Below are 26,250 nucleotides of genomic sequence, written 5' to 3' on the forward strand. Positions count from 1 at the left end.
ACAGCCACCCAGTGACCCCTTTTCCAAGCCTAGAAGAAGAGGAAAAAAACCCTCCAGGATCCTCAGCCGAAGTGTCCAGGAGAAAAATGGCTGCCTGGCCCCAAAGCGGCGGTCGGCATTTCCCTGGGCGTGTCAGAAAGGGCCACGAGAACGAAGCCCTTGAGGCAACCCTTCTTGCCTTCCCTCTCGTGATCTGCCCAAGTCCACGGACTCAGCCCTGCCGTCAGATGGCCACCGAGCCATCTACTTGCAAAGCCCCGCTTTCCCTTCACCCACCACCAGCAGTCCACATGCCAGCCAAGCTGTTGGGTATTACAAGTTAAAATTACACTCAGTATATATGGGCTTAAATGTTTGTTTGTGTTGCTCACAGGAAATCACATGTTTCATGTAACCAATGTTAGTTTAGGACTACAAGCCCGGGATAATTCTCCCTGATCTAGGTGTTTCATTGGAAGTAAAGTGTCAAGGTGTTATAGCATTTTATGGCTCCTCTTCCCTTCTTTGTCTGGAGTTCTGAAGCAGAAAGAAGAGCAGCCATTACCTCTCTTCTAGTCTTGTCTTTGTAGTGTAAAGATGTAGGGAATTTAGCTCTGTTGTTATTTTCATCCCAGTTACCCTTCCCTATGCTAGAATGTAGTAAAAACTTTCTATTTTAAACACACATGGACTCTGGGTCTGAATTATTTTTCTCTGGCACTGCTAAGCTATTTTATCTCTCCTAAAAACAGATTTTCAAAACCCAACACAAGCGGACTCTTACCTCTTGCGAGAGGAAAGGCATAATCTGGGCAAGGATCGTGTTCAGCCTTTTAGCGATCTCTGTCTGGAAGGGAGAGAAGAGAGAGGCCGTTTAAGCATCACTGCAGGTAGCACAACGGAGAGAACCGGGACACGGCTGCCTGGAAGGCAGAACAGATGGCTCACTTATTTTATTATTTTGTTAGAATTATGAATCGCCCACCCTACAGAGCAGGCTCTGGGCGATTCACAACACTTATGAACGGTTAAAAATTACGGCTGATATACAATTAAAATCACATATAAGAAACATGAAATGAGAACCAATCAGAATGGCAATAGTCCTCCATTGCCGGCCAACACCGCTGTCCCGCACAGCAGAGCAGGGAAGGGTATGCGGGGGCCCCAAAGAGGGGGGAAAGGGAGAAAGGGTGCCAGTCTCAACCTCCTGTTGCTGCCTTCGACCAAAAGCCTGGCGGAATATCTCTGCCTTACAAACCCTGCGGAATTGCATCAGATCCCACAAGGCCCCTGATGTTATTCAGCAGAGAGTTCCACCCGGTCGGGGCCAGCGCCGAGAAGGCCCTGTCCCTGGTTGAGAACAGCCGGACTTCCCTTTCTTACTAAAAGACGTGGCAAAGGCTGCAACCTGGAGCCAAAGGACAAGGACTGAGACAGTTGGGCTCCCCCCCCAAAAAAAACAACAACCCTGCAGGCTGGAGTTGCCTAAAGGAAACAAGGAAAGGTGGGATCAGAATGTGATCTGGAAATCCAGCTAGACTCTGACGGTTTTTTTAAGGGCATCCCAGGTATATTTGATGTCTGCATCAGGACACAGTTTAACCGAAACTGGAATGGTCAGTAAGTGCTGGGCATGGCTATTCTATACATTCAAGAGGAGAGGGAGGGGTGGCCACGCACATCTTCAGAGAAGCCCATGCAACCAGAGAAGAACATAAGAGACGCCAATGTTGGATCAGGCCAATGGCCCATCCAGTCCAACACTCTGTCACACAGTGGCCAAAAATACCAGGGGCCATCAGGAGGTCCACCAGTGGGGCCAGGACACTAGAAGCCCTCCCACTGTTGACCCCCCCCCAAGCACCAAGAAGACAGAGCATCCCTTGCCCAGATTGAGAGTTCTTATAAGAACATAAGAGAAGCCAGTGTTGGATCAGGCCAGTGGCCCCTCCAGTCCAACACTTTGTGTCACACAGGGGCCAGAAATACCAGGGGCCCTCAGGAGGTCCAGCAGTGGGGCCAGGACACTAGAAGCCCTCTCACTGTTGCCCCCCCCCCAAGCACCAAGAAGACAGAGCATCCCTTGCCCCAGACTGAGGGTTCCTATAAGAACATAAGAGACGCCAATGTTGGATCAGGCCAGTGGCCCATCCAGTCCAACACTCTGTCACACAGTGGCCAGAAATACCAGGGGCCATCAGGAGGTTTAGCAGTGGGGCCAGGACACTAGGAGCCCTCCCACTGTTGCCCTCCCCCCCCAAGCACCAAGAAGACAGAGCATCCCTTGCCCCAGACCGAGAGTTCCTATAAGAACATCAGAGAAGCCAATGTTGGATCAGGCCAGTGGCCCATCCAGTCCAACACTCTGTGTCACAGAGGAGCCAGAAATACCAGGTGCCATCAGGAGGTCCACCCAATGGGGCCAGCACACTAGAAGCCCCTCCCACTGTTGCCCCCCCCCAAGCACCAAGAATACAGAGCATCCCTTGCCCCAGGCTGAGAGTCCCTATCTACACCTTGTGGCTAATACCGACTGATGGACCTCTGCTCCAGATGTTTATCCAATTCCCCCTAGAAGCCGTCCAGGCTTGTAGCCGCCACCACCTCCTGTGGCAGTGAACTCCGTGTGTTAATCACTCTTTGACAAAGCAATGTCATGGAGGGCCCTCACAAGATGGTTCTGTGGCAGACCGCAATTCCCAGCATCTTCAGGGTTTTTTTAAAAAAAAGAAACCACAGGGCGCAGGCACTGGTGAAACCTCTCAAGCTTCAGAGGGCTGCTTCGTGCCAGAGTGCGGGGCAACTGGAGGTTCTCTCATCAACAAGCAACGCTCCCTGTCCGGCCGTTCTGGGCCTTCACACAACTGTATACATCCGGGAACCTCTCCTTTGTTTTCCAAAAGAAAACCAAGTTCCCATCCTTCACCACCCCCCCCCAATGGCACTGGAAACCCCTGGCCGATGCCTGGTGGAGTCCCCAGAGCCACAATTTGAGCAGCTCAGGGCCTCAAAACCCTGTGGGTGCATGCACAGCTACTGATACAAAACAGACAACTGGGCACAGCTTACTCAGGACACAACCTGCGTGGTCACCAAGCGGAACACGCGAGCCACAGAGAGTTCCTATCGGAGGGGTCAACAGACCGCCTGTCCCTGGCCAGGGCAGCTGTTAAAACACTGGGCACTCCAACCTAAACAAGGTCCAGTCCTCAGGGAAGAGGGCCAGAAACCAGAGTTAACAATGGAGGACGGCTGAAACCACCACGCACTGGAACGGGATCAAACGCTCCCAAACTTGCACTTCTGTAATGCAGCGAAGCCGGTTCTCAGGAAAGCAAAGCGGCCCCCGCCCATCCCTCGCTTTCCTGACAACAAACCGGAGAAAATTCTCCCAAGTGCCACCGAACCAGGTTTGGATGGGAAAAGAAACCGGGCGCATCGGTCGCACGCCAACAACCGCTCTCGCCTCCGGGCTCTGGGAGTTAACGCAGAAGCCGCATCTTCCCTCCCACAGAACGACAGGACTGGTTGCAGAAAACCTGACGCATGGCTGCGGCACCCAACTCTGAAGCGTGACTTCCTTTGGCTAGGGGGCAAGCGGGGATGACCCACGCTTAGATCCAGTGTTCCCTCTAAGCTGAGTTACTGTGAGCCAGCTCCCAGTTTTTCAGCCTCCGGCTCACACGCTTTTGTCTTGGCTCAGAAAGGAAGGCTCCAAAGCAAGCTGATTTACACAGCAGCCAAATGGCTCGCTCACAACTTTATTGCCAGTGGCTCACAAAGCAGGATTTTTGCTCACAAGACTCCACAGCTTAGAGGGAGCATTGCTCAGATCCAGCTCAAAGATGGCCCCATCTGGCCTTCCAGCCGGCCTCTTCTTATTTATGTACTTAATTCATGCCCCGTCCTTCTCCCCAAAGGGGCTGACCTCTTCTTCCTCTCCCCTGTTTTACTTTCACAACAACCCTGTGAGGTAGGTCGGGCGGAGAAAGAGCGACTGGCTCAGGGTCACCCAGAGAGCGTCTGCGGCAGCGTGCGAAAGCCACACTCTCACCAACACACCGCAGTGCGCGTGACGGAGGGAGGAGCGAACTGGAGAGACCGTCAGATTCCGACCCAACAGGCCAGGCGAGCCTTTCTGTCCCCTGCCCTGAAGGAGTCTGGGAAGAAGCGATTCCGTGGCGGGCCCTGCCCCAGCTCAAAAGCTTTGTGAGTTTTTGATGCGTGGCACTGTCGGATTTGAAATCTCAAAAATCATGGCGACGGCAATCTTTAGAGGTGCCGTGTGCTTTGAAGTGCGGCCGGGATTCCAGAGTCAGCGCGGTGCACGCAGGCCGAGGAAACCCCGCTTCTGAAGCACCCAGGCAACAAAGCTCTTGCTCCAGAGGAGACCGGGGGGGGGGGGGGGGAAGAGCCTTTGCAGTGGAGGCCGCAAACCTGGCCATTTGGGCCGGGACAGTAAAGCTGGCCGCAACTCCTGGCCAGTCTCCATGCCCCCAGGCGGGACCCGGCACAGGGGCTCCCCTGACAATGTCACACGCCCCTCTGCCCCTAAGCTAGGGATGCCAGCCTCCAGGTGGGACCTGGGGATCCCCTGGAATGACAGCTTGCTTCCAGGCGACAGAGATCAGTCTCCCCTGGAGAAAAATGGATGCTTTGAAAGCCAGCCATGGAGTACTGGTTAAATGCGCGGACTCTAATCTGGGAGAACCGGGTTTGATTCCCCACTCCTCCACTTGCAGCTGCTGGATGACCTTGGGCAAGCTGTAGTTCTGTCAGAGCTGTTCTCTCAAGGACAGTTCTGGAAAGAGCTCTCCCAGTCCCGCCTACCTCCCAGGGTGTCTGCTGTGGGGAGGGGAAAGGAAAGGAGATTGTAAGCCCCTCTGAGACTCCAAGTGAAGGGCCGGGCACAAATCCAATCTCTTCTTTTTGGAGGGGGGGGGTGGACTCTACAGGAACGGACCCCACTGAAGTCCCTGCCCTCCCCGGCTCCACCCCCAAGTCTCTAGAAGTTTCACAACCTGGATCTGGGAACACGATCCCCTCATCCCCCCCCCACGCCATGGCCTGGGGGGACCTGTCCCCCCTAGGCCCATGGGGCAGGTTGCAGCCTCCCCGGCCCTCCCGGCCCCTCAAGGCAGCCCCGTGAAAATGCAAAAGGCAAACACGCAACACCAAGCCTCACAACTAAAGCTTCCAATGGGAAGCCAGGGTGGGAGGCCCAAACTGTGGGGCCCGCGACCCAGACAGATGCACGCCCCCCCCCCCGGAGCCTGAGCCCCAAACAGCCCTTTTGTATCCGACCACGGACTTCGGAAGCCACGTGAAGCAGCCCGGACACGGCGAAGGACGAAAGCAACACAACAGCTCAAAGACACACACCCCACACACAGGTCAAGGAGGGTGGGGGTCTTTCTCCTGGTGGAACAAGTAAGGTTTAGCGCCTACCCCCCCAGGTTCAACAGCTGACTCAGTAACCCCCCCCCTCCAGAAACCATTTGTTCAAATTTACAAACCTGGCAAATTAAAAAAAAGCAAAACCCAACACCAGAAATCTCCTTTTTTCCTCCTGGTTAATCTTTCACAAAGGCCTGGCTGTCTGGGGAGGGAGGGAGGGAGAGAGAGGGAGGCCTCCGGCCGGCCCCCCTCAAAGGCGCATCGGCCCCCATTCATCACGGCAAGAGCCGCCCGCCCCCCAGCACCAACCACCCCTCCATTCACTCTGGTTTCCACGGCAACCCAGCCACCTAATCCCCCATTAGAACAATATGCAAATTGCTCTTTAGCCAGACGGCAACTGGCTGTAAAATCATATTACCCAGGGCCGCCTGTCAGGCCCCCAATCAGATTCGCTCTGCAAATTAACACCGGATCAAAAAACCCCCACAGGCTGATGAGTTTCGGGCTGGGGGAGGGGGGGGGAGAGGAGGCAAAAGGGAGGAGAGAGAGGGGAGGCCGGGAGGCCGCCCCAGCCTCCCAGAGACCGACTCACAAGTGGCACAAGAACCTCAGAAGAGCCCTGCTGGGTCAGACCAGGGAGGGTCCACCTAGTCCAGCCTCCCGTCTCACACAGTGGCCAACCAGTTCCTCTGGAGGGCCAGCAACAGGGCAGAGAGGCCGAGGCCTTTCCCTGATAAGGACACCAGAAGAGCCCTGCTGGGTCAGACCAGGGAGGGTCCACTTAGTCCAGCCTCCTCTGTCTCACACAGGGGCCAGCCAGTCCCTCTGGAGGGCCAGCAACAAGGCAGAGAGGCTGAGGGCTTCCCCTGATAAGAGCACCAGAAGAGCACTGCTGGGTCAGACCAGGGAGGGTCCATCCAGTACAGCCTCCCTTCTCACTCAGTGTCCAGCCAGTCCCTCTGGAGTACTAACAACAGGGCAGAGAGGCCGAGGCCTTCCTCTGAGAAGGACACCAGAAGAGCCCTGCTGGGCCAGACCAGGGAGGGTCCCTCTAGTCCAGCCTCCCGTCTCACACAGGGGCCACCCAATTCCTCTGGAGGGCCAGGAACAGGGCAAAGAGGCCGAGGCCTTCCCCTGAGAGGAACATCAGAAGAGCCCTGCTGGGTCAGACCAGTGAGGGTCCATCCAGTCCAGCCTCCCTATCACACAGGGGCCAGCCAGTTCCTCTGGAGAGCCAACAACAGGGCAGGGAGGCCGAGGCCTTCCCCTGATAAGGACATCAGAAGAGCCCTGCTGGATCAGACCAGTGAGGGTCCATCTAGTCCACCATCCCGTCTCACACAGTGGTCAACTGGTTCCTCTGGAGGGCCAGCAACAGGGCAGAGAGGCCGAGGCCTTCCCCTGATATAAGAACATCAGAAGAGCCCTGCTGGACCGGACCAGTGACGGTCCATCTAGTCCAGCATCCCATCTCACACAGTGGTCAACCGGTTCTTCTGGAAGGCCAACAATAGGGCACAGAAGCCAAGACCTTCATAAGAACATAGGAGGAGCTCTGCTGGATCAGACCAATGGTCCATCGAGTCCAGCATTACCTCTCACGCAGTGGCCAACCAGTTCCTCTGGAGGGCCAGCAATAGGGCAGAGAGGCTGAGGCCTTCCCCTGAGACAAACATCAGAAAGAGCCGTGCTGGATCAGGCCAATGGAGAGTCCACCTAGTCCAGCATCCCATCTCACACAGTGGCCAGCCAGTTCCTCTGGAGGGCCAGCAACAGGGCAGAGAGACTGAGACCTTCCCCTGAGGAGAACCTCAGAAGAACCCTGCTGGATCATACCAGTGAGGGTCCTTCTAGTCCAGCATCCTGTCTCACACAGAGGCCAACCCATTCCTCTGGAGGTCAAACAACTGGGCACAGAGGCTGAGGCCTTCCCCTGATGTTGCCTCCTGGCCCTGGGATTCAGAGGTTTAGTGTCTCTGACTGTGGAGGTTCCCCTCAGCCACCACAGCTTGTAGCCACTGACAGACTTATCCTCCATGGTGTGTCCACACAAGCCAAGCCCGCACTGCTACTGAGCTGGCCCTTGCTTCAGGACTCACGCCTGTAGTGGGTCTGGACCCCATATCCCCTAGGACAAACAGGGCCAGGTTTCTGCTGGCACGCCACCCGCCAGCCCTGACCTCAAGGAGAAAAGAGCGGACAGACTGGCCAAGCCACCCAGACGCCTCTGCCCACCAAAAGGTCAAAGCCCACGGGCAAGAAGACGACACCCCAGACAACAGGCTGGCTTCACCTCAGCCTGGCCCCCTCAACAGACACCTCGGTTGCGACCAGTGTTCCCTCTCAGCTGAGTGAGTGTGAGCTAGCTCACAGTTTCTTAGCCTCCGACTCACACATTTTCGTCTCAGCTCAGGAAGGAGGGCTCCAGGGCGAACTAATTTCTGCAGCAGCCAGATCACTCGCTCACAACTTTAATGCCAGGAGCTCGCAAAGTAGAATTTTTGCTCACAAGACTCCACAGCTCAGAGGGAGCATTGGTCGCTATGTATTTAAAAGACATGCCCATATAGAAACTGTGCCCGTCGTGCCCTGGCTACCTACCCCTGGCCTGCGGAGCCCACATAGGGGCAGCCCAGCTCCAGCAAGACTGGGGCCACGTGCAAACTCACATCGGCAAGTCTTTGTGTCTCACCTGGGCCACGTGGCCATCGACTCCTGGAGCCCGGCCAAGCAGGAGGGTCACTGGAGAGACGGAGCTCAGCAGCTGGCTGTTCTCAAAGACAGCATCCCCCCCCCTCCGTGTGATTCTGCACCAAGACATGTTGGGCGGACGCCACGTGCAGAGGAGCAAAAGGCAGCCCCAAAGGGGCACCGACGGCTGCTACTCCAGAAACGCCTGTCTCAGGGGCCAAGACGGTCGCCCGGTACCAGCCAAGGCCACATTGGAGTTCGGCGACATTCAGAGGCAGAGAGGTTCGTGCTGGGGGAAAGGGAAGTCTAAACCTCGCTCCCGTGGCTTTGCTCCCCACTCACTGCCCGCTCCCCTTTCCCAGCCCCTGCCAGTCATCTCTCAGGAGCTCCCGGTCTTGCATCTTTGCTCTTCCGCTGCGGACGCACCTGCCTACCCACTGGAAGGGATGCTGAAGAAGGGTGTGTGTGCAAAGTGTGGCTTCTAGCAGCCCCCGAAGGGCCAAAGCCAGAGGAGACCTGGAAGTTTTGTGTTCAGAGCTACCAGCTCTCAGGTGCCCTGGGTGTGTGTGTGTGTGTGTGTGTGTGTGTGTGTGTGTGTGCGCGCGCCACAATCCAGACAGGGATCACAGCGCAAGGGAGTTTAAGTCTTCCCCTCATACCGTTTCCCTGAACTGAAATGGCCCCTGGGAGCCACCGTCTGCCCCATGGTTGCATTTAAAGTAAAGGTAAAAGTTTCCTTTGCTCGAAAGCTAGTCGAGTCCGACTCTAGGGTTGCGGTGCTCATCTCCGTTTCAAAGCCGAAGAGCCAGCGCTGTCCGAAGACATTTCCGTGGTCATGTGGCCGGCATGACTAAACACCAAGGCGCACGGAACGCTGTTGCCTTCCCACCAAAGTGGTACCTATTTATCTACTTGCAATTTCTTGCTTTCGAACTGCTAGGTTGGCAGGAGCTGGAACTAGAGATGTGAGCTCACTCCATCCTGCGGCACTCAGGTCTTGAACTGCTGAACTACAGACCTTCCAGTCTGCAGTTCAGTGTCTTACCCACTGAGCCACTGCACTAAATCAACTAAATCAGCACTAAATCAACAACAGCTCTCCAGAGGCATTTTCAGCTGGGAAAACTGTTGGGAGAACCTTAACTTCCTCCCGGAAAAAACCTCAGCCTCCACCTATATTGGACTCTTAAGTCCTACAAAACTGACTTTAAAAAAAAAATCATTGCTGAGACGTTCAGACACCAAACCAATGCTCCCCCTACGCTGTGGAGTCTTGTGAACAAAAACTGTACTTTTTGAGTTCCTCACATTAAAGTTGTGAGCGAGCCATTTGGCTCCTGCATAAATTAGTTTGCTCTGGAGCCCTCCTTCCTGAGCCGACAAAAAATGTGTGAGCCGGAGGCTAAGAAACTGTGAGCTGGCTCACACCGACTCAGCTTAGAGGGGACACTACAGCAAACTCCAAGCAGAGGTCTGATTTGGCCCCAAGATAAAGCAAAACGGGGGGGGGGGTCTTCATTAGAAATGAAGTGCCGTTTTCAATGTGCCGACAGAACGGTGGCACTAGAAGGCAAGGGCGCCCCGAGCTCCCACTCCTTTACCTACAGCCCCCCAGGGAGGCCTCTTTTAACCCTCAAAAGCCTCAGGAACAGTTTTCCAAAGCACCCCCGGAGCAACGTGTTCCTCCGCTTGCTGTTTCCCACCCCCCAACCCCGAATCTGCAGCCTACATCCCTGCAAGTAAGATCCCACTCCTCTGTGCCCAAATCTCAGAGGACAGAATTGCAGCAGCATGACCTACCACGCCCATGCTGGTTTGTATTTATCTGTGTTCTCCTGAGCACGGCTTTCCTCCTTTTGTGGCAGGCCCAGGGAGGCAGAAAAAGCAAGGAACTTTCCGGGGCGGCCACACAAGGCGGGAGGGGAGCGCTGTTTGCTTCGGCGTGCCCCAAGTGGTGCAAAAGGGGACCGACCTGCTTCTGTTCCTCCTTTGCAAGAATGCCCATTTTTGCAACGGAATTCTGCGCCCGACTCCTTCCGGAATTCAAGGGGAAATGCGGCTTCTCCTTCAACTGCTCCTGCGAGCTGCTCCTCCGCGGTCCCCTCCACCCCAAGCCGTAAAGGGCTGGCGGAGAGAAATCAGGCCAGCTACCCAAGTGCTCTGAGCATTTGTTGAAAGCCGAATATTGTCGCTGCGCGCAGATGAAAATAAGGTCCTTGAGCATCGGCAGCTCCCACTCGGGGAGACGATTAGGGGCACTTCCAGCTGTCTCGCTCTCTGTCAAGGGCTCTCTCCAGCCAGACTCTCAACGGCACGTTGAAAGCTATTTGCGGCTGCAAATCGTTATTAGCGAGACTGGAGTGCGCCGCCAATGAGGAGGAGGCGCAGGGCGGGGCTGCGCTTGTGGCCACAACCCGTTATTACGGATTTACCGACCGCGCGAGGCAAACGAGGCCAGTTCCCAAGATTAAAAAGAATTCAAGAACGCCAAGGCGGGCGATTCCAGAGATACGAGGGCGAAGGAGCCGTGCAAAGGCGGGCCTCCACCCCCGCCTTCAACTCCAGCCTCTTGAGCATATTGTGTTGTTGGAGGCAAGGCGAGTCTCTCTCGCAAATCACCCCTCCTGATTGAAGAGAAGTCCCTGCATTTCCTCAGCAAGGAATCCTTCCAGAGCGGCCACCGCAATCTTGACCTCATCCGCTGCCTTCTCAGACGCTTCGCTTCAGCTGCCGCGGCAATTCCAGCAGGGTGGCTTACGTCAAGAAGAAAGGCCCTTTCCCCAGGAGCCAGGCCTCCCCGTATCCCAAATCCAAGGGCTTCGGTCACGCCACGTGGCCAGAACCACTCGAGAGACTCCCAGTCCTGCCGAACATCTTCACGCTGCACTCCAGCAAAGCAGGGTACTCCGAGAGCTGCGTTGAATCAACCAGATCCCTGGGGCTCAGAAGCCTCGGATCCTGAATCCCTGAAGATCCCCGACAACAAACAGTCCGGCCAGCCCAGGATCAGTGGCTGCCTAGGATCAGTGGCTGAGCCACCAGGAGGACGCCTCACCAGTAACATAAATCCCCTTTGGAAACTCTGCAAAAGACGGGCTGCACAGATTCGCCTGCAACGCGGACGGGCAAGCGTCAGTTTATCAGAAGCTCCTACAACTCTGCCACGAATGCTAACCTGCCACGGCAGCCCCCAGGACGGCTCCATCAGCTTATGGGCAAAAGACCACCATTTGAGCCTTCAAGGACTGCACGCAGGCATCGTGGGGACAGGTCGCAAACACAACATGTTCGCAGAGCCATGAGTGGCTGGGAATTTCAGCAAGCGGGGGGGGGAGAAGGGGGGGAGCCCCTTGCCTTGAGACGTTTACAAAGGCAGCCCGTGTGAACCGTGACGGCTGTCCCCAATGCTCCCTCTAAGCTGCGGGGTCTTGTGAGCAAGAATTGTACACTGTGAGCTACAGGCATTAAAGTTGTGACTCCTGCATAAATTAGGTTTGCTCTGGAGCCCTCCTTCCTGAGCTAAGACAAAGATCTGTGAGCTGGAGGCTAAAAAACTGTGAGCTGGCTCACACTCACTCAGCTTAGAGGGGACACTGGTTCCTGCTGCCTTTCTAATTTCCCGTGGATCTGAGGAAAAAACCCACCAGCTAACAGCAGGCTCTTCCATACACTCTGCTGCATGTTTAAACAGCATATATATGTGCCTCTGCTTGTATATATCTGTGCAAGTGCACGTACGTATGAGTATTGAAGGCAGCAAGACGAGAGGAAGACCCACCAGGAGATGGACGGACTCCATCAAGAAAGCCACAAGGGCCCTCACTTTGCAAAGCTGTTAACGGCAGGACCAGTGTTCCCTCTAAGCTGAGTGAGTGTGAGCCTAGCTCACAGTTTTTCAGCGGCCTCCAGCTCACACATTTTTGTCTTCGCTCAGGAAGGAGGGCTCCAGAGCAAATTAGTATATGCCGCAGCCAAATCGCCCGTTCAACAGCTTTAATGCCAGTAGCTCACACGGAAGAATGTTTTGCTCACAAGACTCCACAGCTTAAAGGGAGCATTGGGCAGGACATTTTGGAGGTAGGGAGCAATTTGGTGACACTTCACTCACTCACACACACACACTCCTTTCTCTGTCTCACAACACTACCACCCTGGCTGGAACCCGACAAATACCGCGTGAGCCATCTTGTACGTTGGAATCAGAAACCCCAACACCACCCTCCGGGGGTAGCAACAACCAAGCACAGCTCCCTCTCCCTCTCTCCCCCCCGCCCCCGCTTTGCTGGGCCATTCTCTATGACCCAAGAGACCACCGCCTGCATTCGAGCTTCACGGCCTGCGATCCATTCTCAAAGCATGCTTAAAAGCGAAGATGCAAACAAGCTCTTGTTTGCGAGTCCGTAAGAGAGCTCGGGGCGCGCACGGCCTTCCTCACAGGCACGTCGCTCCTGGAAACATTCAAAAACACAAGCCTCTGTCTACTCCTGCATTCCGCCGGCTGGACACTCGGGCCAAACGGCCCCCACACCCACGAGTGCTATCGGGCACTGGGCTAGAGAACACCACAACATTTGCACAACATCCCCCGCCTCCCACGCTCCTCTTTATTGTGCGCACACATGCAGGCACGACTGACGGTCACTGTTCCCTCTAAGCTGAGTTAGTGTGAGCCAGCTCACAGTTTTTTAGCCTCCGGCTCACACATTGTTTGTCTCAGCTCCGGAAGGATGGCTCCAGAGCAACCTAATTGATGCAGCAGCCAAATCGCTCACTCACAACTTTCATGCCAGCAGCTCACAAAGTAGAATTTTTGCTCACAAGACTCCACAGTTTAGAGGGAGCATTGCTGAGAGTCACCCTGGCCCTTTCCGGCGGCCAAGCACAGAAACAAACATCAGGCTCTCGAAACCGGAGGATGCAAAGACGCCAACTTATCTAGCAGCTCCTGCTCTCCTTGCCATGATCCCGGGACGGTCACTCCAGAACCCACAGACCAGCAGCTGATGGAACGAGGCCTTGGATGAGCACCAGATTAAGAAAACCACCACATGCATGCAACAGGATGAGGGGTGGTCATGGTGTCAAGTCACAGCCAACTTAAGGAGACCCCATTTGGGGGGGGGGGGGGTTCCAAGGCAAGAGACGTTCAGAGGCCGTTTTGCCCTTGCCTGCCTCTCCGTAGCAACCCTGGGCTTCCCCGGCGGTCTCCATCCGAGTACTGACCGGGCCAAACCCTGCCTTGCTTCCGAGGTATAAAGAGCTCGGGCCACCTTGGGCCATGCGGAATGCAGGCAAGGGACACTTGAAGCAGGACTGTCTGGGAGCCTCCGCAGCTGTACAGTCAACCACGCGGGCCCCACTTGTACGACCACCAGGAAGCCTAAGAACAACCTTAGAAGCAGTTCCGATCCATCAAAATCTATTAAAGCTTGCCGAGAAAATGTGCATCAAAGAGCAACGGACGTTATTCCCCGCAGCTCAGATGGAACAGAACAGCCTCAGTCTTCAGAACTTCAGCGGAGAGCCAGCCCTGCAAGCTCCAAAGGGAAGAAGAAGAGGAGGAGGAGGAGACTGGATTTATACCCCATGGCCCTTCACTACCCGAAGGAGTCCAAGAGCGGCTTACAATCTCCTTTCCCCAAAACAGGCACCCTTTGAGGGAGGTGGGGCTGAGCGAGTTCTCTTGAGAACTGCCCTTGAGAGAACAGCCCTGAAAGAACTTGTGACTGGCCCAAGGTCACCCCAGCAGCTGCATGTGGAGAAGTGGGGGATCAGACACGGTTCTCCCAGATGAGAGCGTACTTTTAACCAGACTGGTTCTCAAGGTGCTACCACCTAAAGGGCCCTGTTCCAACTAGCAAACACTACCGCCACTGTGAGCTTGGGAACAGCTCCGAACCCCAGCCGGCTTAGTCTTCTAAAGCTCAACTTCTCTGCCACCGCATGTACATGCTCAGGAACCAAGTACAGAAAGAGCCGCATGACCGGGGATCCTAAGCCAGGAACTTCGGGGTGCCCCAGGAGGCAGGGCACTTTAACAGATAACCCCCCCCCCCCAAGACGCTCTCTCGGGAAGGCAGCCACTTTGGGTCTGCAGGAGGACAGCTAGACTGGAGTTCCGCAGCACCTGAGAGACCAACAAGGTTTTGGGAGGGTGCACTTCTGAGAGTCAAGAAAAGAAGAGATCAAATTTATACCCCATGGCCCTTCACTACCCAAGGGAGTCTCAGAGGGGCTTACAAATTCCTTTCCCCTCCCCTCCCCACAACAGACAGACACCCTGTGAGGTGGGTGGGGCTGAGAGAGCTCTTGACAGAAACTGCTCTGACGGAACTATGGCTTACCCAAGGTCATCCAGCAGCTGCGAGGGAAGGAGTGGGGAATCAAACCCGGCTCTCCCAGATTAGAGCCTGCGCACTTTAACCACGACACTCTGTTTTTTTCCACCTCAAAACCTGGTGCCCCCCAAATCTTGTTGGATTCCAAGCTGCCACTGGACTCAAACCTGGCTCTCCTAGAGAAGCTAAGATACCACGTCGGCAAACAGAAACAGGCCATTCAGCCCAACCGTGGACCCATTTGGCTGAGCAGACCCAGAAATATCTAGAGACACAGAGCTGGAAGGGACCCCCAAGTGTCATCTAGTCCAACCCCCGGCACAATGCAGGAATTCACAGCTACCTCCCCCCCACACACACACACTCCCCCCAGTGACCCCCTGATCTCTGCCCAGGGGAAGGCAAAAAACCTCCAGGATATCTGGACCAGTCTGGCCTGGAGGAAAACTCCTTCCTGACCCCAAAGTGGCGATCTGCATTGCCCTGGGCATGTAACAAAGGGCCATGACAGCCGAATGGGCTCACAATCTGTCTACATTCATATCTTCTATTACACAATGATGCTCTCCCCCCCTCCCCCATCGCATCCACCAACTTTCTCTTCTGGTTAGCGAGATTCATCCATTTGTGGGACGGTCCCCTGAGAGCGGGGGGGGGGGGGGGCACCCGTCTTCCTTTCTTTGCCACACAAGCCCCCACCCAAGGGGCGGGGGTCGGACCACTTAGAAAAACACCAGTCAGAAGCTGCACTCCACTTAATCAGGCCCCATCTCGACAGTCTCTCCATTCCTTGAAGTTTTACGACAATCCTGTGCCACAGCCGGAGGCTCCTGTAGGTTTCGGCTCATGGGAGGGAGACAGGCCGCCATTCTCAGAGAGCGGCTCTGCTTGTTCTGCCCTTGGGCTGGGTGTGTGTGTGTGTGTGTGTGTGCATCACAGCAGAGCTGGCATCTCCGGGCACACAAACATTCCAGGGTGTCACCCTCCCCGGGAAGGAGAGAGTTAACTCTTGACAGGCCCCATCGCAGAGCCAAGTCCTGGCATCCAAGAAGTGAAGAAAGGCACGTTCTACCTTCCCCTCTATGGGCCTGAACTATGGCATGTATCGAGTGGCGTAAAGGCCAGGCTCTCAGGAGGTCGGTGCTTAGCGTGTCCAAGCGTGCGCTTATTAAAGGCCAGGCGCATGGGGCGAGAGCATATTGCCTCGTTCAGCCCTAAACGGCCTAAACACACTGATGGGTGCCCCCTTCCTTCTTGGCTCTATGGCCTCAAACAATGACTGCGTGGCAGCCCACCCACCCCCTTTCCTGTCTTTGCTCAGACGCCTCCCTTGAAGGAACACACATAAACGTATACTTTTGCCTTGCTGTTAAGACTGCTGTGCTTAGGGGGCTTCTTTCCAGGACAGAAACCTTTCCAGGACAGAAACCCCAGAAACTGCTCTTTTTATACGAACACTGCCTCCATCTTCCTGGCCAAACCTTCTGAGACTGAAGCCCAACTTACTTTTTTTAAACAAAGATGTTAAAAGTTACGGCAGCTCGCTTTTGCCGACTCACTGGGCCAAACTGCCAGCAGAAACTTCCGTGCACCTGGAGGGTTCCTTCCAGGCCTGGGCTCCACTAGCACAGTGTCAGAAGCCGTGGGGGCACACCATAACTGGTGCGGTAAACGCACCCACACCGCAGAGGGGACAAGGGTAGCGACAGAGCAAACTGAAGCTGCACCCTCACACAAAAACATAATGGTGAAATATCCCTCTGCACAGGTTTCAAAGACCAAAGAACTCCAACTCTGCCTTGCCAAAACCAAGCCAAAAGAAAAGCAATCTTAAGCGTCAAAATGACGCAAGGGCTCTGTGTGTGCCCATCAGTTTATTTATTTACTTTTATTTATAACCTAGCTCTCTTCCTGGTGGGGACCCCGAAGCAGCCTACATCATTTCCCTCTTCTCCATCTTACCCACACAACACTCCTGTGAGGTACGTCAGGCTGACAGGAAGTGACTGGCCACCAGCAGGTTTCCATGGCAGAGTGGGGTTTCGAACCCAGGTCTCTCAGGTCCTAGTCTAATACTATTGGTAGTTTAGTATTTAAATTTCTTAATTTCTTAATTCAGCAGAGTTTAGCAGAGTAAAACAAATACTCTAACCACCACGCCATGCTGGCCTCTCATTCCCATTTAACACGCGGCCAGTTGCAATCTCTTTATCATTTTGCCACTCCTGAATCCATTAAATATTTTACAGCATTAGCTCAAAAGCTAATTCCAACACAGTCACAACTAATAAAACACACAAAGATTAAGAAAATAAGAGAAGCCAATGTTGGGTCAGGCCAGTGGCCCATCCAGTCCAACACTCTGTGGCACACAGCAGCCAAAAATACCAGGGGCCCTCAGGAGGTCCAGCAATAGAAGCCCTCCCACTGTTGTCCCCCCCAAAGCACCAAGAAGACAGAGCATCCCTTGCCCCAGACCGAGAGTTCCCATAAGAACATAGGAGAAGCCAGTGTTGGATCAGGCCAGTGGCCCATCCAGTCCAACACTCTGTCACACAGGGGCCAAAAACACCAGGTGCCATCAGGAGGTCCAGCAGTGGGGCCAGGAGGACACTAGAAGCCCTCCCACTGTTGCCCCCCCCCCCAAGCCCCAAGAATACAGAGCATCCCTTGCCCCAGACAGAGAGTTCCTATGAGAACATAAGAGAAGCCAATGCTGGATCAGGCCAGTGGCCCATCCAGTCCAACACTCTGTGTCACACAGTGGCCACAAATACCAAGTGCCATCAGGAGGCCCAGCAATGGGGCCAGGACACTAGAAGCCCCTCCCACTGTTGCCCCCACTGAACACCATTAAAGATTAAAACTACACTTCTGAATTCGGTGCAAGTGGAAGAGTGTCCCAGCAGAGCACGAAAACCAGGACACATTTCCCTCCCCGTTAACAGATTTATTATTTTTTAAAAAATGAGTTCTAGAGTAGCCCCTGGGAAGAAGGAGAGATGGAGTTGTGTGCGCACACATCTTTTTAAATGAAGACACTCACCTGTTTGTGCATTTCTATGTTCAGACCGTAAGACATCTCATAGTACTGTAAAAGAAAAACACGTTGTTGATCATACAAGAAAAGACGTGGAAGCCCTGGTGTCTCATCTCCATGTTAAGGCGCACAAAATCCAGGTTCCTAACAGCTTTCCGTTAACAGCCAAAGAAAAGAGCAAACCTGGAACTCCCGCCCCAGGGAGGCCTGCCCTGCCTGACATATATGTCTTTAACAAGATGATGGCGCTTTGACACCTGCCCTCCTCGAAAGCTTCTTAGGCTAGCCGGATAAGACGTAAACAGCCTAGCGGGTCTGTTGGGTATTTGCATGTTGAAAACACTCAATGTGTATGCATGGGGTTAAATGTCTGTTCTGTTGTTACAGGAAATCACCTGTCTTTGTGTTAGCCAGTGTTAGCTCAAGTCTGTTAGCCCGGGAAAAGCATCCCTGTTCTAAGAGTTTGATTGGGAGCGAAGTGTTAGTAACTTTGCATTTTATGAGCCCTCTTCCCGTCTTTGTTCGCCTTGGTGTAGAAGCACGTTGGAGGGCCATCTTTTTCCAGTTCTTCTAGTCTAGAGAGGATGTAGCTGAATTAGCTCTCTGTTATTTTCTCCCAAGTTTACCCTTCCCTATGGTAGAATTGTAGTAAACTTTTATATTTTTAAACACACATGGACTCTGGGTCTGATTATTGAACTCTGGCATTGCTAAGCTGTTTTTTAACTCTGCTGAATTTCTTTAAAAACTATAACAAAAGGTTATGGGCCCAGTAAGCTTCTGACGCGCAATGAGACCAGAGTAAAAGCAACCAATGTGTGTTAGGATTTTTCTAAGGTAGAAAGAAATTTTTTTTAAATCGCAATTGGATTAAATGGTGTCCAAGCAAGGCTCCTGATTTTTTCTCCAGTGCCTGTGAAATCAGTCTGAAAGGCTGTGTTTTCTGGCGGAGAGAATTCTTATGTGCCTTTCGTCTTGAGAACATCTTTTTCCCTTGTGAAGCAAGCCGCAAGCCGGAGCTTGGAGCCGAGAGAAAGAGGAGGGGGTGAGACCGATCTTGCCGGAGCAGCTTGGAGGTCCCGCGCACATCAAAAGGAACGCCAGTTCTCATCTCTACCCTGCGAAGTGGTGAAGTATTGAGCAATTAAGCAATTGAAAGCCAGCATGGCAACTAACAAGAACCTAGCATTCTGTAAAATCCCAGTTCTGAATAAGGATAATTTCGACTACTGGCTTAGAAGTGTTAAAAATGCTCTTCAATCATATTCAGCTCTTTATGTAATGAATACAGACCCCCCCCGTGGGTGCAAAAGAGTTGGAAAGATATGTGGCTAATGATGAGCTAGCGATAGCCATTATCATGAAATCTTTGTGTCCACGTGACCATAGAGAAATTCTAAAATGCCAAACGGCCAGAGAGATGTTAAAAAGGCTGAATGATACCTATATTTCTAAGTCTGAAACTCTGCCTCCTGTTTTGGCTTATCTGAAAGAAGGCCAGAGAAGAGCCCTTTCAAAAACAAAGGATGACTTGTCTGTGTTAAGTATTAAATCTACATGTGATAGGAACAAAGGCAAGAGGAATGTAAACTGTTTTCATCGTGCCAAGAAGGGGCACATTGCCCGCCATTGTTGTTCAGAAAAGTTGCCTGATTCAAAGGTTTTTCAGGAACAAAGAGATCAAAAGGCTCACGATCAACCTCGCGCCAAAAGTGACCGCGCTCAGTTTAACCGGTCTGCAAAAGGACCCTCTAGAGGGCGTGGCCAGAGTGCGCCTGGCAGTCAAGCAGACAGGCGCAATGTTTTTACTGTGATAGAGAAGCAGGAAAGCAACTTGCATACATTAACTGTCACTGGAGACAATGACCCAGATGATCTAATTCTCATCGATAGCGGATCTGTTTTTCATGTGTTTAATTCTGAAAAGTGGTTTTCTGACTTGAACAGAGATTGTAAGCCTGCTCTTCAAGGAGCTGCGGGCGAATCTCTTTCAGTTGCGGGGACAGGAACGGTCCAGGTGTATGGCATGAATTCTGATAACAAAATAGTTGAGGCAACCCTCAAAAATTGTGCTTTTGTGCCCAACGCCATACACAACTTGATTTCCACAAAGAGAATAATGGAAAGTGGAAGTTATGTTGATCTTAGACCAAATCATGGAAAGATCTGGAGTGAGAGTGGTTTTAACATGATGTTACAAACAAATGATGGTTTTCATTACTTGAGACATATTGCTAATGCTAATTTTGATGATGATGACGAAGTTGAAGCTAATGGAATGGTGTGCCATACAAAATCAACTGAATGCAATCACAAAGACTGTTTGTTTGCTTGGCATGTGAAACTTGCACATAGAAATATAAAATCTGTGAAGCAATTATTGAAAGAATGCAATGTTGACGCAGCAGAATGTGAGCTCATGAAAGATGGCTGTGATATTTGTCTTAAATCCAAGGGCACAGCTCCCTCTTATAAGACTACTAAACCTCATGACTCAAACACTAAACTGCTAGAGTGTGTCTACTCTGATTTAGTTGGGCCTATTCATGCATCTGCTGGAGGTAACAGATACTTTGTCAGTTTTCTGGAAGCAAAAACCAGATATGTTTACACCTACCTGCTTAGAAGCAAAGATGAGGTGCTTGACAAGTTTAAATACTATGTATCTGTTGTTAAGAACAAATTTGGCAAGGCGCCAGAAGTTTTGTTCACTGATAATGGTACAGAGTACTGCAGCAGTGAGTTCCAAAGATTCATGGAACAAGAAGGAATTGAGCATAAGACAACAGTGCCTTATTCGCCACAGCAAAATGGCACGGCTGAAAGATTAAACAGAACCATACAGGAAATGGCGCGTTGTATGCTAATGCAATCTGGACTTCCAGAGTGTTATTGGGCAGAAGCAGTCCACACTGCGGTTTATTTGCATAACCGAATCCCATCTAAAGTTACCAATAAGAGCCCTTTTGAATTATGGCATAACCGAATGCCTGGACTTAAACATTTAAGAGCCTTTGGATCAAAAGCCTATGCGCATATACCAAAGGAGAAAAGGGGCAAGCTTGATCCAAGAGCAGAGATTGGTGTCTTAGTCGGATATGCCTCTAGTGGCAAAGGGTACAGAATTCTAAACCCTGAAACTGGATATGTTAAAGTATGCAATGTGGTACGTGTAGATGAAAGCAATGTCATACTAACTCCTAACCTGGCTGAGTCCACAGTGCAACCCACTACTACAGAGGATACTACTGATGTCTCTTTCTTTGACGTGTTTACTTGGCAATCTGCGCAGACCACCTGTGACCAGGCAGGTCCATCTCCACAAGAGAGTTCCAGCTCAGAAGGGGAACCTGGAGAAGCATCGCCAAGGGTAAGAGAGACGATCACTGTGAGACAATCGGCAAGGAGTACCAAAGGTGTACCACCACCGATATATGGAATTTGTGCAAATGTGCAACCAATAAAGGAACCTAATAACTGGAAGGAAGTCAACAGACTACCTGCACCTGAGAGAAGCAAGTGGATGGATGCAATGGAAGAAGAATTTGCATCTTTACAAGACAAAGAGGTATGGACTCTTACTGAATTACCTCCTGACAGAAAAGCCATCGGTTGTAAATGGGTGTACAAAGTAAAGTATGACCCTGATGGCAAAATAGACAAATACAAAGCCCGTCTAGTCGCGAAAGGATTTTCACAGAAATATGGAATCGATTTCTCGGAAACCTTTGCACCTGTTGTGAGCTACACATCCTTCAGGACACTTTTGAGCATAGCAGCCTCAAGGGGCATGCACGTTGAACATTTGGATATCAAAACAGCCTTCCTCAACGGAGACCTGGATGAAGAAATCTATATGCAACAACCAGAGGGATTCTCAACAGAAGGACAAGAAGGCCTAGTGTGTAAACTCAACAAGAGTGTCTATGGACTAAAACAAGCAGCCAAAGCCTGGAACGAGAAGCTGACTAAACTGCTACGTAAACAGAACTTTAAACAAGGAATAGCAGAACCTTGCTTGTTCACAAGACTTAAAAATGGAAAGTATCAATACATACTAATTTATGTTGATGATTTGATTATTTGCTGTCAAAATCAAAGTGATGTACAAGAAATTGCTGATGGACTAAACAAGGAAGTTGAAGTGAAACAGTTAGGAACTGTACAATACTATCTTGGAATACAAATTGAAAGGACTGATGATGGAAGTTTTCTTTTGAGCCAAAAGCAAAAGATCATGGACTTTATTGAATCTGTAGGAATGAAAGATTCTGCAATTGTAAGCACTCCAATGGATAAGGACTATCCCAAGCTTACTGAAGGTAAACCACTAAAAGACAATCATGAGTACAGATCTGCAATTGGAAAATTATTGTATTTGAGCACAATCTGTCGTCCAGACATTACTTCAGCTGTTGGACTTTTGTGCAGAAAGACCAGTTCACCTAATGAGCATGACTGGAAAGCTATCAAGAGAATTGCAAGATACCTGAAAGGAACTTTGGATTACAAACTTAAGATTTCAACCTGTGTTGAACCCAGACTGACTGGATACATGGATGCCAACTGGGACAAAGCCTCACCTGATGGAAAATCTACAAGTGGATACTTGTTCTACTATGGAGACAGTTTAATTACTTGGACTAGTCAAAAGCAAAGCATTGTAGCCATGTCTACTGGAGAAGCTGAATGTGTGTCAGCGCAAACTGCAAGTTATGAACTTTACTGGATCATACATCTATTGAAGGACTTCGGCATAGATGAACCAAAGCCAATAATTCTTTTTGAGGACAATCAAGCCTGTATTGCTATCTGCAAAGGAGAAGGAACCAAGTCTAGAAACAAGACCATCGCACTCAAGTGTCACTACGTGAAAGAGCTGCAAGACCAAAAACTGATTGAACTGAGATACTGTCCTACTGACCAGATGATTGCTGACATCCTGACCAAGCCGCTTGACAAGCAACGTTTTGAGAATCTTCGTGAATGTTTATATTTGTCTGACTTTCGTGTTTTAACATGAGAAGGGGTGTTGGGTATTTGCATGTTGAAAACACTCAATGTGTATGCATGGGGTTAAATGTCTGTTCTGTTGTTACAGGAAATCACCTGTCTTTGTGTTAGCCAGTGTTAGCTCAAGTCTGTTAGCCCGCGAAAGCATCCCTGTTCTAAGAGTTTGATTGGGAGCGAAGTGTTAGTAACTTTGCATTTTATGAGCCCTCTTCCCGTCTTTGTTCGCCTTGGAGTAGAAGCACGTTGGAGGGCCATCTTTTTCCAGTTCTTCTAGTCTAGAGAGGATGTAGCTGATTTAGCTCTCTGTTATTTTCTCCCAAGTTTACCCTTCCCTATGGTAGAATTGTAGTAAACTTTTATATTTTTAAACACACATGGACTCTGGGTCTGATTATTGAACTCTGGCATTGCTAAGCTGTTTTTTAACTCTGCTGAATTTCTTTAAAAACTATAACAGGGTCCCAAGAGGGATCGCAGGCATCTTTAGCAGAGGTTCCTGCAATGTCACACACCCCTTCCAAATAGCTCAGGGGCCTACTGAGCCGTACACAGGGAACGAGCTCCAGACAGCAGCTCAAGATGCGAGTTCAAGGCCTACGCGTTAATTATGAGTTCCAGGCTTCCTCAGAGCAGAAAGCCACTCTGAAAACAGGGGCAAAACTTGCAGGGCTGACACCCAAAGACGGAGGGTAGGTGCACCTTTACCCTGATAGTAGGACCCTAAATTTAGTGGGTCTTTCCACTTCCAGACTGCGCAGGCCTCAAGGAGAGCTTGAAAAACAGATACTCCTGAAGCAGAACCAAAGACGCTCACAACACCTGTGTTAGATTCAGGTGGGTCACCAAATTGGTCTGCAAAGTCTGGGTCCAGGGGCACCCTGAAGACCGACCAAGCTTTATTCTGGGTGTAAGCTTTCGTGTGCACGCACAAAAGTGCGTGCACACGAAAGCTTACACCCAGAATAAAACTTGGCCGGTTTTCAAGGTGCCCCTGGACTCAAACCTGTGTTAATAAAAGCATAAGAGATGCCAATGTTGTACCAGGCCAATGGCCCATCTAGTCCAACACTCTGTCACACAGTGGCCAAAAATACCAGAGGCCATCAGGAGGTCCAGCAGTGGGACCAGGGCACTAGAAGCCCTCCCTCTGTTGTTCCCCCCCCCCCAAGCACCAAGAAAACAGAGCATCCCTTGCCCCAGACTGAGAGTTCCTATAAGAACATAAGAGAAGCCACTGTTGGGTCAGGCCAGTGGCCCATCCAGTCCAACACTCTGTGTCACACAGTGGCCAAAAATACCAGGTGCGTCAGGAGGTCCAGCAGTGGGGCCAGGACACTAGAAGCCCCCTCCCACTGTTGCTCCCCCCCCAGGCACCAAGAATACAGAGCATCACTTGCCCCAGCCTGAGAGTTGCTATCTATACCCCGTGGCTAATAGCCACTGATGAATCTCTGCTCCATAAGCTTATCTAATTCCCTCTTGAAGCCGTCCATGCGTGTAGCCGCTACCACCTGTGGCAGTGAATTCCACGTGTTCAACACTCTTTGGGTAAAGAAGTACTTCCTTTTATCTGTTCTAACCCTACTGCTCAGCAATTTCATGGAGTGCCCACGAGTTCTTGTATTGTGAGAGAAGGAGAAAAGTACCTCTTTCTCTACCTGCTCTATCCCACGCATAATCTTACAAACCTCGATCATGTCACCCCTCAGCCGTCGTTTCCCCAAGCTAAAGAGCCCCAAGCGCTTTAACCTTTCTTCCTAGGGAAAGTCTTCACACCCAGAATAAAACTTGGCCGGTCTTCGAGGTGCCCCTAGACTCAAACCTGCGTTAGAAATCCATACAGATACACCCGTAAAGATTCAGGGAGGGTCATCCAACCCCAAGCGTTCCCAGCACCACTACACAAGGAGAAGATCAAGGGATGGGGGGCGGTACTGCACACCGTTTGGGTGCTGCAATAGAGCAGAGGCTCCTGGGAGGGAAATTCCCATCTTGGCCACCCTCAGCCACAACCCAAATGTTCGGGGCAGCCAAAAGCAGAAAAGAATGATCAGCAGGATGAGCCACACAGCGCGCCCGGAGCAGTGACGGAACAGCAAGAACCACAGAAGAGGGATCGGCAATTAAGCCTCTAAACCACCACCAGGCTGTAATTCCCACTGGTGATGTTGCGCGCGCGGGTGACGCCAGAGGCCCGAATTAACCCATGCGCTGCAGACTGCACAGAGCGGCTCCCGACTTTCTGGGAGTTTCCCCAGGAAGAAAAGCTTGCGTCCGGGAAGGGCTCAGTAAAGAAGACGCGCTCTTGTCCCTTGTGTCAATGTGGGAACTGTGGGTGTTCCCCAGACACTAGAAATCCAACACACAACGAATTGCCTAGGGAGAGCCAAGGGCTCAAAGCCCTAGAACATCCAAGGAAAAAGGCAAGGGAGGAATGCGCGGGAGCATCTTACGGCACCCACACAGTCCCTGAAGAGAAGCATTAACTTTGCCACTGCTAAAGACGTGAAGGCTCCTGGCCCGGAAGGCTTTCAAGCCACATGGTTTTTTTAAGGCCAATTCAGATGCCACCCTAAGGGGATCTTTCCGGCCAGTCTGGAAACCAAAGGCTGCTAGAGCCAGACCACCCAAACGACAAAAACCAGAGAGAGCCCTAAAGAACCACAGGGCACCCACAAGCCACTGCCAGGTCCCCACTCACTACATTCATGGTGTCATTTCCAAAGCCAGTCTGGAGGCTTGCAGGCAATTTAGGCCCACGACCCCCCCCCTCCCAAACCACACTTGCCCCTCCTCTCAAACCCCATAGATGTCCCAGTGCTCCTGCCAAGCATGCCAGCTGCGGAAGTCTCTTACCATCACGTAATGGCGTTGCATCTCTGTCTTTTCGTTTGCAAGTTTATCGTATTCCACTTTAAGACTAGAAAGGAAAGAGCGTAGATCAGAGAGTGGGCCACATTGCACGGATCCTCCAACCACACACACCACAATTAGTGGAGCGCGGGGGTGGGGGGAGGAGAGAATGAACCTTCCCAGCCCTTCCCCCTTTGAATCCACATGCCTTAGTCTCCTCCTCTCCCATGGGGGGGGGACGAGGAGGATCTCTGCACATGCTCAAAGGCACTGGCTCCCCCCCCCCTGCCGCCCATTTCACACTGATGACGGCACCAGCATGGAGAACAGGTTCAGGGATTAAAGGCTCGGGGAGAAGCAGCTCCAATTAAGCCCTCGTTAGGGAGAGAGGAGAGTTCACTGGCTAGATTGGTGGAGGCCTTGCAGGTTCCAAGTTACACCCTGCAATTTGTTCCAGACAAAACAGCACGGCCCATCCACTCGGTTCACCTGAGGATGGCTTCAAAGCCAGAAGGATCCTCCATGTTAAGAAAACACCACGGCCCTTCCTTCGCTTCCTCAATCCTGTTTTCATAGCAATCCCCAAACCCGAGGGGGCTTCTTTAAAAAGTCTCGAAATGTAACCCGAGCAGAGGCATTAAAAAAATAAATAAATCATGGCTCTTGGGAAAAACGGCCACCCCCAGTGTCTCTTGAAACTTCTGAGCATGCACAGAGTGCCGCGACAGGGCCAAGGCCTGCTCCTGGGGAAGGCCAGGGCCGCTTCCGCGCATTCCATGTCCCTCTGGCAGCTTCCTAACCCTACTTAACCGGAAGAAAACACCGTCTGGGAAACAATGGGATTTACTCGCGAGGAAACCCGGGTCGGGATGGAGCGCCCTTGGGATCCTGGCTCCCGAAGGAGGCAGCGGAGCGGGCGAGCCGACAAGGGGG

The 26,250-nt window shown here is 51.9% G+C and overlaps 1 protein-coding gene across 2 annotated transcripts in view; it reads right to left on the bottom strand.

The window, feature by feature from the left end:
• The window catches only part of TLE3 (transducin like enhancer of split 3), a 62,790-nt gene extending 37,410 nt beyond the window's left edge, over positions 1-25,380 (bottom strand). For both annotated transcript variants that reach the window (XM_015418511.1, XM_015418510.1), the window contains exons 1-3: positions 25,321-25,380; positions 17,458-17,502; positions 764-826 (exon numbers count right to left, since the gene is read on the bottom strand). In XM_015418511.1, coding sequence (XP_015273997.1) covers positions 764-826; positions 17,458-17,502; positions 25,321-25,341 — 129 coding nt within the window. In that variant the 5' untranslated portion in view covers positions 25,342-25,380. The remainder of the gene's footprint in view (positions 1-763; positions 827-17,457; positions 17,503-25,320) is intronic.
• Positions 25,381-26,250: the final 870 nt, after the last annotated feature.

The sequence above is a fragment of the Gekko japonicus genome, unplaced genomic scaffold (genome assembly GCF_001447785.1).
Source record: "Gekko japonicus isolate JY-2015 unplaced genomic scaffold, Gekko_japonicus_V1.1 scaffold275, whole genome shotgun sequence".
Lineage (NCBI taxonomy): Eukaryota > Metazoa > Chordata > Lepidosauria > Squamata > Gekkonidae > Gekko > Gekko japonicus.